This window comes from Vidua macroura, chromosome 4 (assembly GCF_024509145.1).
Source record: "Vidua macroura isolate BioBank_ID:100142 chromosome 4, ASM2450914v1, whole genome shotgun sequence".
NCBI lineage: Eukaryota > Metazoa > Chordata > Aves > Passeriformes > Viduidae > Vidua > Vidua macroura.
Window position 1 is genome coordinate 62352290 of NC_071574.1, and position 13990 is coordinate 62366279.

The following is a 13990-nucleotide window of genomic DNA, read 5'->3' on the forward strand; positions in this document are numbered from 1 at the left end:
ATCTTATATACTAAGGACATTATTATTACATTTTGTTTAGATCCAGAGGGATTGGGAGGGGACATAACACATGACAATTCTTTAAAGGTATATAAAATGGAACCTGGTCCCTTTTTTGACATCAGTTATGAGAACAGGTGCAATCAAAATGCAACAGAACCATTTCTTCAATTCTACTTCATACAACTACAGTGTGCTCTTAAACCCAGAGGGAGAAAAGATACTTCCAAATTCAACTTCAGTATATGGAATCCCCTTTTCCCCCCCCTCCTTTATTTTTAAACTTGATCTCTGCATTTTTTCCCTGTACTAATTAGTTAAAAAAAATTAGCACTGTAGTTGTCTTCACCCATCAAAAAATTACTCTCCTTCCTCTGCCCAGTTGAAGCATTCTTTCACAGAGTTGAGAAAGAATGAATCCTTAAATATGATTAACATGCCTAACCCTCAGTTTTATGCACTTAGGCTGTTCCTGGTTAACTGTTTAATTCCCATGACAGAACCCAGCATTGGGAAAAATGTCTTAAGGAATGAGTAATCACTTCTCACGAGTAGGTCCAGCATTCAGTAAGCTCCTGGCAACTCTGTATCTGAACCACAAAAAATATAATCAATACCTGACTTTAAGGTAAGAAGCTCCTTAATCCACAATAATCAGAAACATGGTAAAAAATTCAGAAGTACTTACTTTTTACAGGACCTAATAATTTCCCTAAGTTTGAAGATTCTGTCCTGTGTGTTAATAGTGTGGGCTTTCAGAATACAAGAGGATAGATCCTTTGTCAGTTGTGTAATTTGCCAGGTTTCACCCACTCCTATCCAGGTGACCAGACAAATCATGTGCTGTATTTTATCCTGATTCTGCAGCATTGGGAGCAACAGGTGGAATTAGACATGGCAAGAGCTGCATGGAGAAAAGTTGTGGTGCAACCTAATATCCAAGCTGAGTACATGTAAGAAATAAAGAAAATGAAACTAAGTTCACATTTTTCTTTGAGCCACTTACATGCAGTTATTTATGTAAGTCTAAAAGAAATCATATACCAAACTCTCAGCAACTCACTTCTTTGGGTGTTCTGGCTCCCATCAGGATTGTAACTACAGTTTGCGTAACAAACCGATTGCAAAACTGGAAGTTACAAGACTATAAAAATTGTTTAAACCATTTTATATAACATTAAATTAAAAATCCAGAGGATAGGATAAATTCCATTGGTTCTTCAATGCCATACAAGTATTAGATGGTTTTCCTGATTCAACATTAGCACAGGACAAAAAGGTTGAACAGTTACAAAAGATATCTAATCTCCACTGCCATTTATTTACAGTTCAGAATTCACACAGGTTTCAGTTTCAGTTGTTGAGAGATTATTTTTGAATAGACAAAACAGGCCATTTATCACATCAGTGTGTAAAAGCTGATGGATGCTTACAGAAGGTAGGTTATTTGTACTACATCACCCACTTCTGCAATGTGAGATTCTACAAAACCAAAGGAAGTGTTTGAACCACTATCTGCATTTTCAATCTACACACAGTGATAAACTTGAAACTGCAACATTCTTGTGAGCGTTTCATTCTTTTCAATTTAATTCACCTTCTCGGGAGCAATAGTTGGAAAAAACATCTAATCTAAAGCATTAAAGGGCTTAATGGCTCTTGCAGTTCACACTGAAGAAGAGCTTATGGAACAGTGATGTTGAAGGCCACTAAGCGGAGAATTTCATCGGTTACTTCATTTTCACTGGGAGACCTCAACCAACTCATTTAAACCTCTCAGGGGGCAGAGGAACGAGGGAAGCACAGTGTGAGAGAAAAACCATCCAGCTGTTTAATAGTTGTATGGCATTTAAAACTCTCAGCCTGAGCAGCTAAGCGTCTTTCACAACCCCCACCAGGGCAGGCCGCAGCGTGCGCCCGTGCAGCTTATAGCCGATCTTGGAAACCAGCGCGATGGTGCCGGGCTCCTGCCCCTCCACGGGAGCGTGGAACAGCGCTTCGTGTTCATAGGGATCAAACTTGGCTCCGACAGGGTTCAGTCTGAGCAGGCCATGCTTTTTAAACACCTTCTGAATCTGTATTTCTGTCATCACAAGACCTTCATATAAGCTCTTCAAGTGAGGATTTTCATCTTTAATTTCTTCTTTTGGTACGCTTTCTGTTGCTTTCTCCAAAATGTCTGCAACTTCTAGTAAGTCCTTACAGAAGCTCTGGATCCCTGAAAATGTATAGAGGAGAAGAGAATGGGATTAGTCCACTGAGGGAAACAAGTGTTAAAAACCCCCAACCTCAAACCCCAAAAGCTACAGCAATAAACTGCACTCTTCAACTTTTAAGAATGTATGTAATCTGTAATCATTTGGGGTAATCATTACTGTAATCATTTGGGGTAAAATATCCTTTTCAGTTTTAGATGATAATAAAGATTTATTACAGATACCTTGAAATCCACACCATCTCCTCTACTTCTATGGAAAAAAAAAGTGGTTTCAACTCAAAAGAGCTAAGTTAGGCTAATGACCTAACAGTTACAGAATTCTCACCAAAGTTACCAAAACCTTTAGATTTTGTAGCTTCAAGTAGTTTCCTCATGTCTCTCTCATCACCTAACATTCAAAGCATTATGTTGCCCTAGTACTACCCTTTAATCTCATGTCATAAAAAAATTTGCAGAAGGCAAAACGTGTAATCAGACTGATGAAGATTTCAAGAGATGAACAAGGATTCTTCCTTGAATGAAAATAACTTGCACCTCTCCCTCCCACTACAAACCTCTTTTTACAGAATCAGCAGCTGTGCCTTGCAAATACTGAGCAATTTCCAAATTAATCAGTCCTTGTCCTGAAGCTGTTCTCTGGCTCACACTAAGAGTATCTGGACGAATCTCACTTAAGGCATTAGCAATCAAGAAAAAATTAAAACAGTTCTATAAATTAACACATTTCTACATAGAGGTAAGCAAAGGACAAATAGCACTGGGTTTTGGCATTGTTTTTTTTTTTTTTTAAGCTGGAGTCAGCCTTTCTGATTCTAGCTCACATTTTGGATGGGTTTTTTTTTCCTTACCAAGAAGTGATATGACCATTACCAGAGGCCACATCTTTGGTTTAAAAAGAAAAACTCCAGAACTGTAGAAGCACCTTACAAGATCTGTGGGGATCAGCTAGTTCTCAGGAAAGGGTCTCTCTAACAACTGCACAACTCTGTAGAGACTCAAGCTCTTTACAGAACAATAACTAACAATGCCCAAATAGTTCCAAAAATCTGGAAAAAAAAAACCATCATGGTTTTAAACTAAAAACTAGAGCTGTGGTTGGGGCTGAACTGTACCAAATATACATAAAGCAGTTATCTGGACCAAACCAAATAACCAAACTCTTCAGAAGGTGGTTTGGTTCGTTTTTTTATTGCATACATTATATTTGCAAATATCTGTGACTGCAACTCAGAATTTATACAAGTCTCAGAAAGGAGTTTCTCTTTTTTCAACAGAACAAGCAGTCATGCACAAGCAATAAAACTTACAGATTATATGTAATCTAGTTTTCAAGGTGAACTAATTTCTATTGTAGCACCTCTGAGCTCAGACATGACTCCAAGTACTCTGCAGTAAGTAAAGTATTAGTGAAACAATGCTTACTGCAAATCAACCTCAGGATGAAGCACTCAAACATCCATGAAAAAGAATGCAAGAGTACTATGTACTTTTCTTACAGTACACATTAACTGAAGACCCTGTATTCAGAAATTAGAACTTGAGTACTGAGAATTACACTATACAGCTGTGTATGGGGGGCAGTGAAAAAGAACAACTCATTTTTCAAGGCAGAGTGGCAGTCAAACACCAGGATAAACCAGCACTCTGCTGCTGCAGCATTTGCACACCATTTCTGATTTACAGATTTGTGTTGGAAAAGTTGAAAAGCTAAATCAGATGCTACTAGCCTGGCTCTTGAAGGAAGACATGCTTCTAGCACTTCTCACAAACAGTGATTGTGCTTTCCTAGCACTGAAAAGAATCCAATCATTCAGAGGTATTACTTCTATTTGAAAGGTATCATCTTCAACAGAACAGTTATTCAACTCTAAAAGGCTAAAAAAACTCGAAAAATATCCCAAAATCAAAAAAGAACCAAATTCAAAACAGACACTAAGAACAAAAAAACCCCCCAAAACTACAAAACCTCCAACCAAAAAACCAAAACAAAAAATCTCAACCAACCCCAAAAAAACCAACCAACCTCACAAAAAAAGCACCCAAAAACCAAATAGCCCCCTCTCCCAATAAAAATCAAAACAAAACTAGCCAGAAATCCAAAGCAGAACCAATATTCCATGCTCTTGGTTAGATCTGAGACCAAAATAAATGAAAAAGACAAACTTCAGGCTGCAAGACTTACTGAAAAAATCTACGAATGCAGTACACATTGTAGGAAACCAGATACCAAATTTAGAGAAAATGTCAGCTGTTGACTTCAGCAGTTGAAGTACTGCCCTTGGCTGGGGAGATGATCACAATTCTGATGAAAGTTGAGGAACTGTTCAAACCTCTCTGCCTCAAATGCATTATTTAAGCAAGTAGTCAGAATCACTGGGAAGTACAACTTGTCAATACTGCAAGGCCAGTCAGCTTCACTTTTCCAGGTTTTGCATTTCCTGGGTCTTACTAAATAAACACCAGAGAAGCCTCCACTGACCGTATAACTTTGCCTCTTCTACCAGTTTCTGGCTTCTTTGCCTCACGTTTTCTGCATCTGCCAAGGCACGCTTGTACTTCTCCTAAAGAAGAAAAACCAGTAATAGAAGTTATTTCTCCTAGTCAGGCAGCTGACAATAATTCAGTATATTCAGTATAAAACAGCATTTTAAACAGTTTTATACCCTAAATCTACCATTTAGGGCAATCTGAAACAACATGCCAATTATCACACTATCCCTCCCACCAAGACAAAAGTTTGCTTCACTTCAGAAGGACAGAAATGAAGGAAAGGCAATCAGATGGTTTTCCAAACTCTTATTACTTGTCAACAGATTAGCTGTTTTTTTAGGAAAAAAAATTTCACTCTACAGATATATAAATTTCTATGAATCCAGTATTTCTGCTTTTTCTGCTGTGTACTCCCAGAAATCCTTCACCAGTCATGAGGTACACTGACACTACAGCAAATCAGAGTCAACCCAGCCCTGACTTTCGAACCATCTCTTCCCTCTCCATGTGTACCACAGAGTGCCTTCCAGTTTTCTCAGCCCTTACTAACTATGAAGTTTAACTCCTCTGTTGTTTAGGCCAAGTTTTGGTCTATTCCTAGAAATATGGCCATTTAGCAGCAGATGTACTACAACGTGAAATACAATAAAATTAATAAAATAAAAATTCACGCTGAGTGCTTTACCAACTAACCCCGAATGGCTTCCACCCTGAATATGCTGGAGCTTTGTATGCCAGTGAAGAATCTCAAAACAGAATAAAAATAGTTAACAAGCTGCCTGAGGAGCTGCATTAAGCAACCAACAGCAAACAAAGACATTAAATGACATCTTAAATTTTTCCTGTAGAGCTTTGGGAAGGGCAACAGAAAGCAAACTCAATCCACATATGATCCACAGGTGCTGGTTCTATAGAAGCTTCAAGAGGTTCTACCTCTTGAAGTGTCAAATGTCAGAAAGACATTTTATATAAAGCACTCATTAATATCTTAGCTTAATGCCCATCTCCCAGGGCATCCTTCAGCTGCTGGAGTTGTGCACAGGAGAGAAAACAAGATATACAAGGCCACACAGAAGGGATGTGACGCTTCAGCCTTGAGTCTGAAGGGCTCTCCAACAGAAAAGGTTTGAAACTTCCTAACTATGGCCTAGGTACACTATTGTACAAAAGCTAAGCACCATTAACTCTGACCTTTGGAAAGTCAGCAGCTGTTTCCATGAAATCTACTGTTAACACACACAAATGCACACACCAGAGACACAGTAACACCCTTCCATGGCTCCCAGAGATTATTTCTCCACTGAGCAAAACCTATGTGAAAACCAGTAACAAATTTTCTGGCATAAAGATGTCCGATCCCGTCCAGAAACTGGAAAGAAATTAAGATCTTAATTTTGGACCAGGGATGCATCCCAGATCTTGTAGCACATGTATTCTAAAGTTTAAAGAAATTATCAAATTGTGGATTTTATACAGGAATCACTTACAGTAACTTCTTTTAGTTGTTCTTCCAGTTTGGCCTTTTCTTCAGCTAGCAGTTTTTCAGCAGAGCTGGGTTCCACCTTCTGCTCATTTTGGCTCTGACTCTGGTCCTCTTCCAAGTTCTGGCCAGTATTTTTCTGCTGTGTTGCTGCACAAAGCAGTCGTGGAGATGTTCTAAGGCAAAAAGATGGACATTATTATTCTGTTACTTATTCTCTTAAGATGTCAGCATTTTCTAGATATAAAAGACACTTTGACACATAACATCCACAAAATTCTCACATCAAACCACGAATTCATACAATTCTAAGCCTGTGAATACTGCGTGCAGAACCCTCCGTCAGAAGCAGCAGATCTCCGACCATTTAAACTGCAGCAGTAAATAACTTGATGCAAGATATCAGCTTGTAAGTGTAGTGTAAACTACATTCAGTTTAAAGCCACAGAACTTTAAAGAGTGTTTCAGCCCTGTGCTCTAGCAAGAAACAAATTCCGTGATGCAATCGCCAGCAACAGCGTCCCTGAAAACACCCGCGCAGAACAGGGCTTGGCCGCTGGAGCGGCACCCCCGAGCCGCCTGTCCCCGCCGCCCAGCACAGCGAGCACCGCGGCAAGCGCGGGCCTGCCCGCACAAATATCGATCTTCAGCCCTTCCCGGCCTTCCCAGGCTCAGCGAGCTGAGCCACCCAAGGACGAGGCTGCGGGACCAGCGCCGCGCTCACACAAGGGCTCGTATCCCCGCCCGCCGCACGGACACTCCGGGCCTGGGGCCCTCCAGACTCCCCACAGTGCCGGGCCACGCCGGGCCGCTCTCCCGGAGAAGGGCAAGGGAGAGCAGCGAAAAGCGGCGGGGGCTGGGGGGCGGCCCCGGCCCGTCCCGGCTGTCGGACGGGGCTCCCCCGGGCTTGGGACCCCAGCGCGGCGGAACCGAGTCTCGCTCTCCTCCCGGTCCGGCGGTGAGCGCGACCCCGGCCCGAATGTCGGGTGTCGGGCGAGCGGCGCGGCGCGGCCCCCTCACCTCAGCGCGACGCTCAGTAGCGGGAGGCGCGGGCGCAGCGCACCCCGCACGCACTGGGCCACGGCCGCCATGGCGCTTTCCTGCCCGCCGGCCGCCTCGGCCCGCCCCCCGGGCCCCGCCAATCAGCGAGCGGGCGGGCCGGGAGTGACGCGGCCGGGAGCCAATCAGCGGGGCGGCCGCCCCGCCCCGGCCGGACATGCGGCTATTCCGGGGCGCGGCGGAGCGCCCAGAGGGGCGCGCGCGCCTCGCCCCACCGTGACGCGCGGCGGGCGGGGCGCGGGCCGGGCGGCCATTTTGTCGGGGGCGGGGAGCAGGAGAGTCGCTGTGCTGTTGGTGCCGCTCGCGTGATCCGCATCGCTCCTGTCCCAGCTGTGACCGGAAAAGTTTGAAGATTTTAGCTCATTTTAAGTGCTGGATAACCCCGTTACCAATAACACGCTGTAGCACCCGTCAGCAATTTGCACATCTACACACAGAGGTTTCCATCCACACGCACTTGCTGTAACTGCTGCGTATACTCTTGCTGGACAATCTTTTAATTTAAAGAAATCTTGAGCTTTCATTAAATGGGATAATGTTGCTAATCCACTAATTCTAGATTTGGCCATCTGTTTGTGCAAGTGTCCTGTGTAACGAGGCTATGGGAACCCTGCACCGTGATGCTGGGATAGCTGAACTCGGGCAGTTCGTCAATTGTTTTGTCAATATCCTGGTAAAGGGGAGGGGGGGAAAATATCAGGGTCACATATGTATTGTAGAGCTGTGAGGCTGAGTGCTAGATTGTGCACGGATGTCTGAAAACCAGCTGTTAGCCTGGTTCCTGCCTGCATTTGTGCACTCTCCAAATGAAATCTGAAAGAAAAGGATGCAAATTCCATGATGCAAATTTAGTAGATGTTATATTCAAGTGAAAAATTAAACTGCATACTGAAAAAGAAGGCGTAGAAAACATTTTTGGCTTGCTGCATGAGACCATGGCTTGCATTTTTGGTTTGCTGCCATGGGACCTTGCTCAGTACAGTGGAACATGGCATTTGTTCAGCAGATGGGTTTGCCTGGGTCGGGCTGTGTCACAGCCTGTGCCGAAAGCAGGATAAGTGGTACAGGTCAGTGGCCTCACACCATGGCAAGCTGAGATCCCACTGTGTCAGAACTCATCCCCGTATGGACCACCAATTGTCAGCATCAGTGCTTGGCACCAATCAACCGTGGATGGGAACTGACTGTCACTGCTAGTTTATTGTCTTACTGTAAGACTTTCATACCTTCTCTCTGTGACTTCTCACAGCACTGACTCCTTTTCTCTTTCTTCCACATGGCTGGCTGACTTCTTTCTGTCCCTATCATGACCACCTGACCCTTGCTCCTCACAGCAGCACAGCCAGCTGTCCTCTCGACCAGCTAACCCACTCTTCTATAACCCCCATCCTTATTGGACATAGCTGTGACCTATTAAAGGCAAGTCTGTTCCTACTCTTTGGTAATTAGTACAGCTCCAGCTCCTCAGGGGTAAGATTGCCTTCAGCACTATCTCCTCCTACAATCCATCCTCCCACACCAGCCTTATTTTGCTGACGGCTGTTCTGTGATGTGACACTGGTACATTCCCATGGCTTGTCTGTGCAGAACACAGCCAAGAGGGAGGCTGTGTGCTGTGTCCTGTCCACATGGAGTGGTATCTGCTTTCCAGAAAGTTGATGAGCCACAAATTTCAAGCTTTATCCTCAGAAATACTGAAAGAAATAATTGAGGAAATTTGTTAAGATAATGCTGAGAAAGAATCAGAAAGAACAAGGAGAAAACAAAGAACATAAAGGATGATATCCACAGAAAGCCATGAAGAAATGAGACAGAGAAGGCAATTGAATCTGTAGGTCTGATGTTTTTAAAATGTTTCCTGAAAAGATTATTCTTTACAAAACCTAGATAAGTCGTCTGTCTGTTTCATATTTCTTGTCGGTTGTTTTTCCCCCCATCTTTGGATGTAGATTCCTGTTTCAGATTGTCTCCATTTCTTTGCTGCCTGCCACCTTTGGAAGTTGTGCTTGATTAATGATTGATCACAAAATCACAGAATTGATAACAAAAGGTTGAGAAGAACCCACTGCCAACATATCTCAATAACTGGGGATATGTATTAGACTTTATACGTCTGGAACAATATCCTTGTATTAGAAGCCATTTACCCCAATGACATCTCACTGGCCTTCTGCAAGTAATCTTTCAAGATAAGGGACAGTGAAAATGCATTTTGTTGTGAGTCATGCAAGTTGAACAGCTGCCATGAAAAACCTGCAGCTGGCTTAGATGCTGATGGGTCAAGACAAAACAACATCTGCAGCTTCAGAAAAAAACACACAAAGAGCTTGAACATACTGGAGCTTGTTTGCATCATGGCTGATGTTGGCTGTAAGTGCTGTCCCACTCAAGACTTTGTCATGTCTTGTTTTTACTCAGGCTATTGCAGGCTGTTCTGGGTTTATTGCAGGGTCAGCTCAGGAGCTGGGTGTTTTTAAACTCAGCTACTGAGTGTTCAGCCACTGTTGCTGGACCTGGTTGGCTGTCACAGTGTTCAGGAACAAGCACAGTTTTTTCGCATCCAGTCTTCTCCCTATAAAGCGATCTTTAATTCTTCACACCAATACTGGGTTTGAATATGAATTGAGGATAAATAATTCTTATTCTGAATTCTAAACAGTCAACCATCATCCCTGCATAGGTCATTCACTTAAGATTTGGACTCAATGATTCTTTTGGGTCCCTTCCTACTCAGAACATTCTGTGATTCTATGAACTAGGCTGCTACTTTTCAGCTTGTGGTTTGAAAGTGATTCTAACCTCTAATTTCTCTGAGTTAGCGATAGAATGAAATAGTCAGGATAGCATGCACACTTCCTCTAGTGATTAACATTGTGGTCTTGGGCAGTTACTTAATCTCATTTCTACAACTACAATTAAGGGCAGTAATCTTTCAATACCTTACAAGAAAGTTGTGTAGTGAGCACTAGGGAATCTCTGTGATAATTTGAAAATTCAGAATATCAACTGAATAAGTCTCTAATTATTAATATTGCACTTGTGGTAAAAAAACCCCCATAATTCTTCAAGATGAACAATGCCACAAATATAAGATCTATGCTTGAAAACGTAAATGAAAAATAAAGGCATTTCTATTTCTCTAAAAAAAAACCCCAAACCTTGTTCAGAGTCTTATTGCTAAGATGTAGTTTATTGATATTCAAGCAGCAAACAGAATGTCATTACATTTGTGTTTCAAATATGAACTTTATTATTCATGTTTTGAGGGTAAAGGAAAAGGCTATGGTATGTTCTCCAATCAAATGTTATATCCCAGCCAGAACCAAATATTAGCTGTGGTGAGAGCAAGCTTGGGGTGGGGAGTGGAACCACCAAAAATATCTCTGTAAATATTCTAGCAGTGACCTTTCAAGCCAGTAACCAGGAAATACCTAAATCAAATTTAAAAATATTAATGTAGCTGTAAGACTGTTACTGAACTATATAGCAGTGAAGACAAACATTAGTACCTCTGCCCTTTAGAAAAGATCACAGATCAAACCACACAGCCACAGTGTTCCATAGTCCACTCTGGGAAGATGCCTAGTGGCAAATTAAGGGACTGATCCTTGTGTATAAAATAATAGCAATTTTTCTTCTGTAAGGGTTATCAAGACTGAGGATCAGATACTCCATGGGTCCATTTCAGACAGAGGACAATAAAAATTAAATCAGTATTTGAATTCAGAAAATTTTAATCCTGAAATGCAGGTTGGGATGTGTGTGTGTAGGGAGACAAGCTTATTTGCTTTTAATTAGAGCAGTACAAAAATAGTTAATCTGTACATTCAGAATTTGTCATTTTTAATGTAAACATTTTAAGAAAACTCTCCCAAGAGTGAATGAATTCTGCCTGGTTTCTCCTTAGGCTGAAAATACAGAATAATACATCTTGCTCTGATTATAAAGGGTACTTTTGAGTTCCCATAGCCTTTTGCTAACTAGTTCGAAGGGTGTATTTTGTAACCGTCTTGTTGCCTGGAGAATGTTGTCGCTGTGTTGGAAAGCTAATAGCTATAGCCACAGGGCTCTGAAGCGCGCTAATTAGAGCAATTTAGAATAACAAAAGTTCTGTTCCTGGGAGGACACCGAAGTGTTCCTTCCCCAAAGCAGCATGCCACAATTTCAGAGGCAATTTATTGTAATATAATGCATAAGTCATCTGGTGTCCCAAGGATTTTTGAATCTGGCTATCTATTACGGTTCTCTTAGCCCTCATATTATTGCAGACACTCGTGTATGCCTCGTGTAGCATTCCTGGAGATATAAAAATGGAAAAACCTCTGTCAATCAGGCATTGTCTATCTTTATTTAGTTACCAGTCAGAACTAAGCTGTTCAAATGCACAGAAACTATTTACTGTCATGCTGATGTGGCTTTCCACCTTGAGACAAAATTATTGAGCATTGAGAGAAGAGTTGTCAAATCTGTTGTGATTCTCTGAGTGTGGTGTCATGGCATTTCTTAAGATTTTTTCATAAAAATCAATTGTTACCTCTCAGTGTACCAGAACAATTGGACAGAAGGGGACATCAGCTCTCTGGTCACATTCAGATTTGCCGAGAAGACAGCAGTTGTTGGTCTCTATTTCTGCACACAGGCTAAAAATGAAATAGTACTTTGACATTCAGATCTACATTTTCCTCTCTTAATTTGTCTTTAAGGTTTGATGAATTAGTTGCTGTGGGCTTGTTTCTGCTGTCCTTGTATACAAGTGATTTTTATTAGTCAGAGCGAGTGCTGTCTAGTGAAGGATTGCCAGGCCAGATGCTGGCAAATAGGCTGCCAGTAGCACCATAAAAGCCTGAGGTGGCTATTTACTGCTCAGGTGTGACTTTCTCCTTTGCTTATGACATATTTTTTGTGATGACTGACAGGGTGTTGAACAGCAGGGTTGGTTGGGGCAGTGCACAGAGCTCTGTTTCATCACAATGTTCTAGGGCTCAGTGTATCCCAGTGCACAGAATCCCAGTGCAGTCCCATAGGCTGTTCTCTGAGCTCCCAGATGGTTGACAGAGCGGCAATGCTCATTCTGCTGATGTTGTGCAATGGTTTTGAAAAGCTATGAATGAAAGAAGTATAAAGCAAAATTTTAAAAATATTATCTTCTTTTATTCAACTCTAGAAAGCAGCAAGGACTTTTAATTAATGAGGGGGTGACTAACTAATCAGGGGGTGAACAGTCCTGTGGGACCACTGCTGTGCTCCATTTTATCCTAATCTGGCTAGATGAGTCTGACCAGAATGGGGACAAGGAGTTCAGCTAAAAATAGCTGTAGTGGGAGGGAAAAAAAGTTTTCCAAAATTTGCCATATAAATAAAATCTGCCTAACACATTTATTGGTACTTTGTGTGAAGATCACAGTCTCTGAAGCTGGACTTGAACCTGCCCCTAAAATGAATGCTTCACACTTTGTTTGCTTTCCACAAGCATCTCTGAAGGTGCAACTTCAACCATGTTATAGGAGCTCATATCATCATTAAAGGCCAATGACATTTAAGACAAGTGTATCTTTTTGTCAGATTTCCCTCGAAATCATTTGGGTTCTGTTACTATGGTATATCTCCAGGTTTTGGATATAAAATTAGAATGTAAATCTCATGCCAGGCAGATACAGGCAGAACTGAAAGAAAACACCTAATTACATCCACAGTGTTTGCACCTTGTTCGGAAAGCAGCAACATGGCTGCTTTAAGTTTTTTAACAATTATCACACTTCCGCTGCTGTTTTAAAGGTCACATCAGATTCATGAATCACCTCGGGTTAATGTGTTATTAATCATCAGAAACTGGATGAAAATTACTGGTTCAGCATTGTGAATGCTTTTGTGATAGATGTTTATAAAATAAAATACCAAGAAGGGAATCTGTACTTTAATGATTGGTATTAAATAAGAATTCTGCTGTAGCTGAAACCATGTAGTCTTCCCTGCTGACTCCATTACCAGCTCCTGGTCTCTGCACTGTTCTCTGATCTGATCAGACGAGCTGTTTCTCATTGCTGCTACAGCACATCGCTGGTCCTTGGCTTTTGTCCTTACGTTTTTCTTTCTCCTTCCTCCTCTTTTAACTTCTGCTCTTCACTTTCCGTCGTTACATCTGCTGTGTTTAGATCTTCAACACACTGCTTCCATCTCTGCTTACTCATTCCTGGGTTTTGCCGAAGCTGTCCTCCCTTTAGATCTCACTGTGATCAAGGACAACTTCAGCTTTTTGACACTGACCACTGCTTCAAGAGCACTGTGTTCATCCCTAGAGATGGTGTGACCAGCACCTCCTGCTCTGGTCCATAGTGTTGGTGTTGGGTGGTAATTATGCCTGTGCTGTGGGAAAGCATCGAGGTGGAGAATACCTGCCCCACCATGACTTCTCTTTTAGTTCATCATAATTACCAAACAAAGCAAGCTCTTCCATTTCAAAGAAATAGCTTTTCTTACAACTAAGATGCCTGTATTTTTATTAGACTACCTTTCTTTGCTTGTCTAATTTGTATTTTGATACTTAAAAAAAATGTTTCTATTGTGTTTTTTTTTTTCATGTGTGTATACCTTTTTTATGATTCCCCAAATGTTTTGGCTGGCAAAATCTTAGTGAATAAAATCACTGTCATGTTACAGCTATAAAAATCCACTCCCTCCTTGGAATGGGACATGCAAGTTTGAAGATGCTGAGGAAAGTAAGAATCATATAATCGTATAATACT

The 13990-nt window shown here is 41.7% G+C and overlaps 1 protein-coding gene across 1 annotated transcript; it reads right to left on the minus strand.

Moving 5' to 3' along the window:
• Positions 1 to 1153: 1153 nt before the first annotated feature.
• Positions 1154 to 7317, minus strand: GRPEL1 (GrpE like 1, mitochondrial). The gene is made up of 4 exons (XM_053975723.1): positions 7209 to 7317; positions 6196 to 6364; positions 4698 to 4779; positions 1154 to 2218 (listed from the first exon to the last, which is right to left on the minus strand). Exons 1-4 carry the CDS (start codon positions 7277 to 7279, stop codon positions 1872 to 1874), a joined length of 669 nt encoding a protein of 222 aa, XP_053831698.1. The 5' UTR covers positions 7280 to 7317; the 3' UTR covers positions 1154 to 1871.
• Positions 7318 to 13990: the final 6673 nt, after the last annotated feature.

Excerpts from the sequence above, each read along its gene's own strand:
- GRPEL1 (XM_053975723.1), bottom strand. The coding sequence starts at position 7,279 with ATGGCGGCCGTGGCCCAGTGCGTGCGGGGTGCGCTGCGCCCGCGCCTC. Across the intron at positions 6,365-7,208 it reads CTACTGAGCGTCGCGCTGAG|AACATCTCCACGACTGCTTT; the intron begins GTGAGGGGGCCG and ends TTTTTGCCTTAG. Across the intron at positions 2,219-4,697 it reads AGAAGAGGCAAAGTTATACG|GGATCCAGAGCTTCTGTAAG; the intron begins GTCAGTGGAGGC and ends ATACATTTTCAG.